A 12,220-nucleotide genomic window follows, 5' to 3' on the forward strand; every position below is an offset into this window, starting at 1 on the left:
TCCTCTCTTCTCTTCCTCTCCGCTTCTCTTTCTCTCTCCCTCTGCTTTATCTTCTCTTGCCGTTAGTTGAGTGAGATCTGGAACCCTCCCCTCTGCCGTTGGTGTGACCGAACGACGAGGAGCGGCAGCGACGGGGAGGAGCAGTGGTGCTTCCCCTCCCCTTCCCCACCTTCTTCCTTGAACCCCCCACGAAGTGTGAATCTCTTTACCCCTTTAACTTGTCTCCTTTTTTTTCTTTTTATTTTTTATTTTTTTAATTAGGATATTTTCGGAATAAAAATAAAAAATTTGGTAAAAAGGACAATTTTAAAACTAAGTTAAATTTTTGGAACTATTTTGTAGCAAAAAAAAAAAGTCGAAAACGAAAAAAATTTTCTAACCCTGCCTTAAAGACCAAAATCGTACTTAACTCCAATATTAATTAAGGTAGAAAATTAATTAAAAACAAAAGTCAACTGCAGAAACAAGACACCGCTTACAACTTGATGCTTCTTTATTCAGTCTTCAATCCGTGAAACTGCGAACTGAAAGGGACTTCAACTTCAACGCCAGTGGTTGGGCAATTTCTTTCCCCCATTTTCTATTTTTTATTTTATTTTTTAATAGACAGGTCTGAATCCAATATTAAAACATTGAGGGTAGAGTTGACTTAAAAACAGCAGTTGAAGACAAGAAAGGTTGAATTTGAATTATATATATATATATATATTGAAAAAAAAAACGAAAATGTGACAAAAGAATGAGAGTGATTTGGCTCTCTAAATCTAGCACTGTGATAAGTAGAATTTGGCAAAAAGCCTGTTTCCCTTGAATCAATACAATATCTTATGCCACCAAGTCAAAATACTGCGAAGGCTTGCGGATTTGAATGTATATATAAGTTGAATTGTAAGAGGAGTTTCAAGTTTCAACTGGTTTATGGTGAGATGAAGAAGGGTGTTCTATTTTCCACCACCTTCTTATTTTGTTGCTTGTTGCTGCTTTTGGATTGTGCAGTTTCACTTCCTCTATGCGTTGATTCCAGTAAGTCTAGTTATCTTTCCATTTTTTTCTTTCTTTTCTTTTTTGGTCCATTTTTTAGTTTTATAGATTCCATAGCCTTACTTCCCTGTTTGTATTATTTATTATTGATTTCTTGTTGCTCCTGTAGGGGCACCCTTTACCCTGAATAAAACCCTTGGATTTTGTCCTTACAATGGAAGCACATGTTGCAACTCCACACAAGATGCACAAATACAAAAGCAGTTTCAAGCCATGAAAGTCTCTGATCCCGCCTGTGCCTCAGTTTTGAAATCAATACTTTGTGCGGTAAGTGATATTTGTTTTTTGTTTTGTTTTTATTTATTTATTTATTACCTGAAAGCATATTTTCAAAGTTACCTTGGTTCTCTCGTTTACCTGTTTACTGTGTACTGAATTTCCCTTTCACCGTGCAACCATTAGAAGTAGGAATTGTATACTGAAATAAACCATTTAACTTCTTCATGTTTGAGTTGTGGCATCAGTGAGCAACTAGTGAGTAATGATTTCAGGTTTATCTTTTCTTCACGACATTAACATCTGGTCCATATATTGAGATTTGAGCTTCAAGAGCTTTCTCAATTTGTCATAGATGATTTTCCCTGAAGTCTAGACTAATTCTTTTGTCAAATTTTCATGCCTGTAAAGTCATGGCTGTAATTTTGCTTGTAGCAATCCATGGTGAAATATTGAATGGGTAGAGGAATTTTATTGGTTCTTAACTCAGAAGAAAGGAGTGGAAGTTGAGTACATTTTCCCAAAGAAGTCAGAACTGATCTGCACATTGCTGATATAAATATTTGCATATTTCAAATGTTCTGTTTATGTATGTTGTTTTCTAAATTATTACCAAGAATGTTAGATGTGCAACCATTAAAAGTTGTCTACACTAGACAACATTGAATTGGTAACTCGTGCAAATTCATTCTAACTTCAGTTTAATTGGTCACTAACACCTGAAACAATTTGTAACTTCTAAAAACATGTTGAATCATTAGTCACGTTTACTTCAAATTTAATAATTACAAGCTTCAAAATATCTCTACTTTATTAAGGAATGAGATAGTTAGCAACTTATATAGTTAGTTAGCTTAGTTGGTAACTTGCATAGTGAGTAACTTCCAGTTTCTAGTTTTAGAGAATCTGTTAATGCTGTTATTCAACAGATTCTTGGAGAAGCTTTCTTTAGCATCTTGTAGTGATTTCTTGATTTAGCTCTCTCCCTTTTAGACTTGTTATGTATTATGTATATAAGCTGCCGTATTGCCAAATTACAGTGTAATGTCATTTCTCAATTTTCCATTCAATACTACACAAAAACCTTTCTCTCTTATTCTGTTTTGCTGCATAATCAAGTTCTAGTTAAAGAACTTTTCATACTTAGACACTGTTAGACAAGACTCAACACACATTAGTATTATTAATTACATGATGTACTGTTCTGGCCAACAAAAAAAAAACAAGAAAATAAAATAAAATAAAATAAAATATACTGACAAAATGTCACAGCAAAAGTGTCACATGCTTCAACAAATTTTCTTGTCATGTAAAGTGACCAACTGCATTGAGATCTCAACATGTTGACATCTCTACTAGTGGACCATACTTAACACTTTTCAGACAATTCAAAAATTCATACCTCCATTCATTTCTTTGCATACTTTCTTTGTTGTAGAGGTGCGACCCATTTTCAGCAGAGCTATATACAGTTCAATCCTCTCCGAGATCAGTGCCAGTGCTTTGCAACTCCACCGTACCAGCAAATTCGTCACAGTCAAAGGCAGCAGCAGTGGAGGATTTCTGCTCTCAAGTATGGGATACATGCCAAACTGTGTACATAACAAATTCACCTTTTGCCCCTTCATTGCAAGGACAAGCAGGAGGACCACAAATTAAGGCCAATGCAACAAAATTGACTAACTTGTGGCAGTCCAAAACTGACTTTTGTAGCGCTTTTGGTGGAACATCGACTAATACTTCAGTGTGTTTTGAAGGCGAACCTGTTGCACTAAACAAAACCGCAACACCTATCAACCCTCCTCTTGGCTTGTGCCTTGAGAAAATTGGCAATGGATCTTACCTTAGCATGGCAGCTCATCCTGATGGCTCTAACCGAGCATTCTTCTCTAATCAGATGGGCAAGGTTTGGCTGGCAACACTTCCAGACAAGGAATCGGGTGGAACGTTAAAGCTTGACGAATCAAGTCCCTTTGTTGATCTAACTGACCAAGTTTATTTTAATACTCTATTTGGAATGATGGGAATGGCGTTTCATCCGAATTTCGCGCAAAATGGTCGATTCTTTGCTTCATTTAACTGTGATAAGTCCAAGTGGTCGGGATGCAATGGAAGATGTGCATGTAATTCAGATGTTAATTGTGATCCATCAAAAATAGGTACTGATCATGGTTCCCCACCATGCCAGTATCAAACTGTTATCGCAGAATACACCACTAATGGTACCGGATCTCAGCCTTCCTCGGTAAATGCTGATCCTCACATACAAAAAAAAAGTAGTTTCTACTTTCTAGAAGAGTATATTAAATGAGTTGAACTGAATTCTAATTTTTTTTGCAGGCTGAAAGTGCAAAACCAACAGAAGTGAGGAGAATATTTACCATGGGCCTCCCTTATACATCTCATCATGGAGGTCAGATACTCTTTGGTCCAGAAGATGGATATCTATACTTCATGATGGGTGATGGAGGAGGCTCAGGTGATCCAAACAATTTTTCCCAAAACAAGAAATCTTTACTCGGAAAGATTATGAGGATTGACGTAGACAATATCCCAAGTAGGTATTACTAAGCATAGTTCCCCTGGTTCTCTCATTTACCTACGTATGCATACTGAGTTCTCTGTAAAGGAATACTTCTAATTTAATCACAAAAACATACTGAAATAAACTGCATACCCATTCCTTGATTCATATGTCAGCTTAGAATTACTACCTCCGGTTCACAATGACTGTTGTTTGACTTATTTTTCCATACATTCATAAATTAACTAAATACTATGTAGACACCAAAATACTATGTAGACACTAAAAAAATATGTACAAAAAGAGGTAAAATTATTATGAACCACAGTTAGTACTTGTGTAGGGAATACATTGCTCCTCAACCGTATGCTATGATTTTATTCAGTTTCTTACTTTCAAAAAGGTGTACTCACATGCTTTTGGAAATGACATTTATTCTTGAATTTTTCAGGTGCAGCTGAAATTAGCAAACTTGGGCTATGGGGTAACTATTCCATTCCAAAGGATAATCCATTTAGTGAAGACAAAGATCTGCAGCCTGAAATATGGGCCTTAGGACTAAGAAATCCATGGCGATGCAGTTTTGATTCAGAAAGACCTTCCTACTTTGTGTGTGCAGATGTTGGACAGGTTTGTGGATGCTTTTACCGACACATTTTTGAACTATAATTACATCACTGTTGACTCACTTCAAAGTTCAAGCTCTACATGTTATTCCTACAAAGTGGGAAATCGATCATCTCATCTAGACGTTATCTGTGTTGATTTTTACCATCAATCAAGGTTAAGCTAAATACTGAATCATTAAAGAAAATAATCTAATCAATAGTAAAAACCAACATGTAAAATTTCACATGTGAGGATACATTTCCTACAAAGTGTAATGCTAAATTTGTGAGTTAGTACTTAGTAGAACATTCTCAATTATTAACAACTGATTTTTATGCAGGATCTATACGAGGAGGTAGATCTCATCACAAAGGGCGGAAACTATGGATGGAGTGTTTACGAGGGCCCTTATCTCTTCAACCCCACTCAATCAGCGGAAGGCAATACCTCTGTAAAATCTATTAATCCAATTTTCCCAATACTTGGATACAACCATTCAGTTGTCAACAAGAATGAAGGATCAGCATCAATAACTGGGGGATATATCTATCGTTCTACCACTGATCCTTGCACATATGGAAGGTAATAAGTTTTCTTCAGTAAGCACATAAAGCATGTCTAACTGAGGAATGCATCAAATTATTTTTGTGGTTTAATTACTCTGGAACTTGCTATAGTTTTGAAAATTTGTGATTAAGTCCCTTTGCTGTTCACTAATTTCAATGAGATCCCTGTATCGGGAAGAAATGAAGTTGAGCATTTTTAATTAAATTACTATATAGGGGTGGCAATATGTATCTTACCCGCGGGTATCCAAACCGATCCCACCCGATCGGGTAGGGTTACCAACCCAATCCACAGCGGTAGGATAGAGTGCGGGTAGGGTTCTCGTGCAGGTCGAGTAGGGTGTGGGTTGAGCCTCAACCCTACCCGACCAACCCGCACTCTATATATGTTTATGTTATATACTTATATAAAAATATGTTGTAAGTGGATGTTGAATCAAAGACCTCTCACTAAATGCAAAAGATCCTTAACCACTAAAAGAAAATCATTAATTGATAATTTAATATTTTTTTTTACATAAAAATCAGTTCTATTTTAAATTATCATCAAGTTATATATATTATTTTTTGTAACTCGCGGGTAGGGTCGGGTACTCGCGGGTTAAGAGCGGGTAGGGTTAGGGTTGGGAAATTCTCAACCCGTGGATAGGATAGGGTTTAATTTATATAAAAATTTCAACCCGCGGGTAGGGTTAGGGTTGGATCCAAACCCTACCCTACTCTACCCATTGCCATCCCTATTACTATATGACACAAACGTTTTTCAATCCACTTTTTATTTTGTGTTGGGCTTAAAATGGTAATTTCAAACAATGTGGACACTTGATGTGGTTTTTTTTTTCATGTGGAGAGCACAAATCTGATTTGTGACCTTTAATTTTTTCTTTTAACATGCAAATATGAGGGTTAGATATGTTTTTTCTTATTTTAATTTTTTTTAAATATACAAATCTGACCATCAAATTTGTATTTTAGCATTAAAAAATTTTTTACGGTGATAAAAAAATATTTTAACACAAATCGGAGACCCTCCGATTTGTGAATTTAGGAAATCTGACCCTCAAATCTTTCTACAAATTTCATTATTCTTCAAATATGAGGGTCTTAATTGTTATTTAAAAATAAAAATAAAAATCCATATCAAAGAAAAACACACCAATTAACCATTAACATAAATTATACACAATCTTGTTCTATATCTAAAAAAAATTAGCCTTCATAATTTAATATAGGGCTACTTAGTTGAAAATCTTTAAATAGTATAAGTACTTGATTATATATTTTTATACTATAGGACTTGGATTGAAATTTTTTTTTGTACAATATAAAAAATTAATTAATTATAAACTTTTAAGTTATAAAAACAAATTATGTGAAAACTATAGATTTCTAAAGTAATTTAACCTAATTTTAACAACAAAATTTTCCTTTCTCTTTTCAGTGTAGCATCCTCATTCCTCATGCCTTGATTTGGATATATAAATTCTTGGATTAGAACAAATAACACCTATAGCACCTATATATGCAATATGCTTAAATTGATCTCCAAAAATATGATAATTATTCATATTTATATAAAATTAATTCTTAACAATTCGCTCCTTTATTGCATAAGATAACTATCAATCTACTGCAGAACGATTGTTGTCTACGTATACAATATACAATAAAAGACTAATTGATGTTATAAATATTATGCAACCAAATAGATGTACAAAACTACAAATAGTTGGTTGGTAATAATGTCCGAATACGAATTAGAAACCAAATTTAAGTACTTTGTTTCCTTATACATTATATTATAACCAGGTATTTGATTAAAATAAATGAATATTATAGCTGCTATGTTTCCTTATACATTATATCATTGAAATTGATTTCAGGTATTTGTATGGAGATTTGTATGCTGGAGCAATATGGGCAGCCACAGAAGACCCAGAAAACAGTGGAAATTTCAGCACTAACAAAACCCCTTTCAAGTGTGCACATGATTCTGCTCTCAAATGTGACTCGGCACCTGGGAGCTCCCTTCCAGCATTAGGTTATATCTTTTCATTTGGTGAAGACAACAACAAAGATGTCTATATCCTTGCCAGCGCTGGCGTTTACCGAGTTGTGCGGCCGAGTCGCTGCAGCTATGCTTGCTCTCTGGAAAAGACAACTGCAACTAATCCTACAAGCCAACCTCCTGGTCCTTCTCCATCTCTTGCTATCCGTTGGAGTAACGTGTCTGGATATCTTATGCTGCTGCAATTTTCATCCATCTTGATGATCTTATTGACTTTATTGTAGTATGTTATGATCTTTCGTATTTATTAATTTCATTTCTAACTTTTGTTTCCCTATATGCATAATTTACAACAGCTAATAAGTGAACTCAGAATCTAAAATCCGATTTTTTATTTCAGACATTTAAGTGCATTTGCGATGTGTTAGAATCATAGTTATAAGAATTGAACGACGATCGATTTGACAAAGTTGTTGGATTACTACTAGGTCAATAGTTCAATTGGTAGGGCACTAATCGAACCATTTGACCCGTAATAATTAAATAAAAATATATAAAATAATAATAAAATAAAAATTTAAATAATAAGAATAAATAATACTTTTATAATTTCATATAATACAATATTATAAAATTATAATACAATAATATTATTGAATGATAATCAAATTATAATTTAAACAACAAATTTGTACTAGAAGTCTCTGGTACGTGTTGTGTGATGGATCGAGGAGTTGCGAGTTGAGGTGGTCGCTAGATTATCTGACTGGAGCAATGGGGATGGTACCTGCAAAGACACCTCGATGCTAAGTAAGAATGGATATGAGAGGTGTAAGGTGTGTGGAATGAGTAACGTACTTGAGGGGGCCTCTGGCTCTCCTTTATATAGCTAGTGGTAGTTATCTCATCTTATTTTGTCTGGTTAAGATAATGGAGGTATTCGAATTTGAATGTTGGTTAGAGATTGGAGGACCGTTTTAGGCTGCTAATAGAAGGCTTGAACCCGAGTAGTCGGTTCGGAGGCCGTTCATTGTGGGACCCGGGAACCGGGTTTGTAACAGCTACCCCCGGAGCGAGAGAGCGAGTGTGCTCGATGTCGTCGCTGAAAGGACTTTTTTGTTGTTGTGACTTGATGAGGGGCTCGTGGTCCGGTTTCCCCTGTCGAGGTCAGAAGCCCTGGGAGTTTCATGGTCGTGCCGTATGGGTACGGTGTGGGGGATTGCTTGAACCTTGGTCGGTTCGGGCATCTTTATCATGTGCCTGTTGCTCTTTCCGAAGGGAGGTCTATTATTTGTATTTTTCAAGGTGTCATAATGGTATTTAATGTGAGGGGACATTTTGGTCTTTTTCTTAATTTTTTCCTTTTGTCTTTTCATTTTTCGAAAGCGCTTGGCAACCATTTCTGATTTTCTATTTCCCTTGCATTTAGTTTTTCTTCTTCTTCCTCTCTGCGCTATTCTTGTTGCTTCGAATTTTCCTAAATCGTTTGTGCGTTCTGTGCGTCTGTCCTGTGCTATGGATTACTCCTTGATCTTCGCTTCAGTCTTTATTAGGTTGGTGTTTCTCTCCTCTTTTTATGTTTTGATTGTTTTGCTCATCTCTTTCGTTTAGTTTGTATCCTGTATTTTCTTCATGATGGAGCTGTGTTTTGAGTAGGAGTAGTGGGTTATTAGAAGGGGTGAGCACCACTGTTCTGGGTGTATTTTTGGTTTGTGCTAGATAGATTTGGTGTTTGCATGATTTTCTTCCGCCTGGTTCCGGTGGGTTGATGGTGGTGCCCCTCTCCCTTTTTTAGGTATGGTCCGGCAGAGGAGTGAAAGTGTTGGAGCCCCCGTGGTTCCGACTGGTGGCGTTCTCTCGACGTACTATTGCGTGACCTCTGATGTTTGGAGAACGCCGTCTTGGGTGACGGAGGCAGATCTCCAGCGGCTTCGTGATCAGCGTCAGTATGAGCTAGAACTCCCTGAATCTGATGAGAGGGTTTGCTACCTAAATCCCGTCTCGCCCTGAGTACCCGACTGGATGTGGGTATACGAGTTGATATTTACCCGGCTGGGGGTACGCCTCCCTTTTTCGGAGTTCGTTTAGGCATTGATGAATCGTTGCTCCGTGGCGCCGTCTCAATTGCATCCTAATAGCTGGGCAGCCATTCGGGCTTTCAAATTAGTTTGCGAGTACCTGGAGCTCCCGGTTCCAGTTGATATATTTTTATTCTATTTTTTGTGCAACAACCGGAAATCGACCTTACGTTTCTAGAACCTCAGAATCTCTAACAAATATCATAGAATACTGAATTTCAAAGATTTTCGAAATGAAAATGCTTACAATAACTAAGGAGTAACAACCGGACCAAGTAGCGGTAGCCTCGATGGTGGTTCCGGCGGCTACAGAGCTGCTCCCAGCAGCCAGAATCATAGCGACACAATCTTCTCCTGCTCCGACAGTGATTCCCGCATCAACACCACAAGCTCGACAAACAGGGAGTACCAGAGCTCAGCCACTGTGAAATAGAGCAGCTCAACGGCGACTCCAACGGCACCGTGCAACTCACGGGCGACTACAGTAGCGGCACAGTCGCCCCCTTCCTCTCTTGCGTTCTAGTTTACTTGACGGTGACACGACAGTGCGGCTTCGACGGCGATGCTCTTTGCAGCTCCACGAACGGCTGACAGGAGGCGCCGCAGTGCAGGCAAAGCTGGAGGACGCTGATGATCGTGGCACGAGCTCCTTGCGTACGACAGTTCGATGATCACGTCGGCAGCGAGGCAGCAGATCTTCCATCTCTCTTTTCTTTGCTCTCCGTGCTCTTTCTCTCTCCTTCTTCATGGGTGTGTGTGTTTGTGTTTTTGGAAGAAAGGGGAGGGGTGTGGCGGCTGAAGGGAAGGAAAATTAGGGTGAGAGTTGTGTGTGTGGAGTTTTATGGTTAGGGTTTGTGAATTAAAAAGGGGTGGGGTAGTTTTAGTTATTCTTAATAAAATTAAGGGTAATGGAGTAATTGAAAACTAATTTTAATCCAATAATAAAATCTATAAAAAAATACTATTTAATTATCAATTTACAGTTTATTTTTAAATAAATACTCTACTTCAATAATTAGAGATAATCAAATTAATTTTTTTAATTATAAAATAAAGTTAAAAATCTAATTATTCAAATTAAAGCATATAAAATTTTAATTATTCTTCAATTACTAAAGTTTTAAATCAATAACAAAAAATATCCAATGAATATAAAAATCTTTGAAAATAATATCTTGAATGAATAAAATAAATCATAAATTATTTATTATTTAATTTCAAAAAAATCTAAGGTCTTATTACACCCATGTTCACACGCCTGGCGTATAATTAGGAAAGCTCCCCGGGGAGCATGCATGCAAGGACGTCCGGCGTCCTTAATTGACGCCGAGCATTTTCAAATCAAATACACCTCATTCAAAATTACGTTGATTAGGATTTTATCTTATCCTTTTTCTTTTCATGCACGTATGCTTTTGTCAATAATTTATACTCATTATTCTGTTAATCTTTAAGTTTAATGTAAATCTCGAAGTTTAGTGTAAACCCCTAAGTTTGGTGTTGATAACACCATAGATCATAAAGAACCTGCACACGAAGCAGTGGTGATAAACTTGGGTAAGATCAAAATAAGATGAATCCTCTTTAATGGTGGTTAGTTATTTCTTTCTCGTTTGTTCATTGTTTTTTCTTCTACTTTTTCTTTATCTTTGTTTTGTATTTTGTTTCCTTTTTGTTTTCTTGTTCGCATGCACTGCATATTCTATCTTTTTTTTTTTACCTTAAACTTAAAATTTGAATGCTTGTTCTTCTAATAACTATTTTTATAGAAGATATCTTGATGAAAGGATTGAATTAAATAATTTAAAAACAAACAGTAGAGGTGTTTAAGTATATGCGGTTACATTTGAAGAAATATGAAATACTTAAATCTTGAGAAAATAGAAAAAGGAATCTTCAAGAACAGAAATTTAAAAAAGTATTATGAGGATTCGACTATCAATCTTTTGAAGCAATTGACAAAATAAAAATAAAAAATAAAAAATGATGGAAAGATCAAAAGAAATCAAAAGTTCCAAGGCTTTGAGTACCAATGATTAGGGCCCAGTTATGTGCTTGTAATGTTTCTGTTTGAAGGATAAACTTGGGCTAGTAAATTCGAGAGGTACTTTATCACCTAATAACTTGGGCCAACTAGACCGGGATTATCGATTGAAAGCATGTTTAAAGAGTTACCTTAAGACAAAATATTAAGAAGTCCAAAGAAGCTCTGGGTCGATGCTTGGGTCAAAATCCTAGTTATATGCTTGTGTTGTGACTGTGTTAAGGAGAGGCTTGGATAATTAGATCTGAGGGATGCTTTATCACCGGATAACTTGGGCCAACTGGCCCGGGATTATCGATTAAAAGTCCGTTAAGAGCTGCCTTGTCACAAAGCACTAAAAGTCAAAAGCCCATAAAATATATTTCTCCTAATCTAAATAAGAAGTAAACTGCCTTCAAGTCATTCAAATTTAAAAGAATTCTCATAATACGATTTAAAATTCAGTTTTGAAAATGTCTAAATTCTAAGTATGTATGATTCATGAAAGATAAGAGAGCTAAACATAGCCACAAGGATTATCATAAATCTCACTTTTTGTTTTCAATCTTAAAGCTTTTCAAATATTTTTCATTAACCTAAACTCCGTTTATCCTTTTTTTTTACTTAAGGACAAGTAAAGTTTTAAGTTGGTGTTGTGATGACACATCATCTTAAGTGATTTTTAAAGTCTTTTTTCATTTATTTTCTTTGGTTTTAATCAAATTACTTATGTTTTCTAATGAAATTTAATAAATAATCAAATATATGAAGTTGTGTTAGTGTTTTTATGATTTCAGAATTTTTTCACTAAAAAATAATCAAAAATCAAAGGAAAAATTCAAAAACAACAAAAACATGGCCTAAGAAAACAAAAGCGTGCCCTAAAGGAATTGAAGCTCCCATGCTTGACGGATGGAATCCACGCCTGGCGGACCATCCAAGGAGTGAAGCACGCTCGGCAGCCATCTCCTGTGCCCGGCGGATGAACTCCAAGCCCAGCTGCCTCCCTTAACTCCTCATCTCCGCCGAGCATCCCTCCATGCAATAATGCACACGCCTGGTGTGTGTATGTCTCTAGAAGTGTGTCTTATGGACCTTGTGCACAATTTTCTCTAATACAAGCCCATATTAAATATAATTACAACTCTCAAGAAG

At 36.1% G+C, this 12,220-nt stretch overlaps 1 protein-coding gene across 1 annotated transcript; it reads left to right on the top strand.

Moving 5' to 3' along the window:
- Nucleotides 1–680: 680 nt before the first annotated feature.
- Nucleotides 681–7,367, top strand: LOC107643903 (HIPL1 protein). Its single transcript, XM_016347654.3, has 7 exons — nucleotides 681–1,023; nucleotides 1,151–1,308; nucleotides 2,696–3,502; nucleotides 3,598–3,814; nucleotides 4,233–4,411; nucleotides 4,731–4,972; nucleotides 6,840–7,367. Exons 1-7 carry the CDS (start codon nucleotides 828–830, stop codon nucleotides 7,246–7,248), a joined length of 2,208 nt encoding a protein of 735 aa, XP_016203140.1. The 5' UTR covers nucleotides 681–827; the 3' UTR covers nucleotides 7,249–7,367.
- Nucleotides 7,368–12,220: the final 4,853 nt, after the last annotated feature.

This window comes from Arachis ipaensis, chromosome B5, assembly GCF_059453495.1.
Source record: "Arachis ipaensis isolate K30076 ecotype BB chromosome B5, ASM5945349v1, whole genome shotgun sequence".
NCBI lineage: Eukaryota > Viridiplantae > Streptophyta > Magnoliopsida > Fabales > Fabaceae > Arachis > Arachis ipaensis.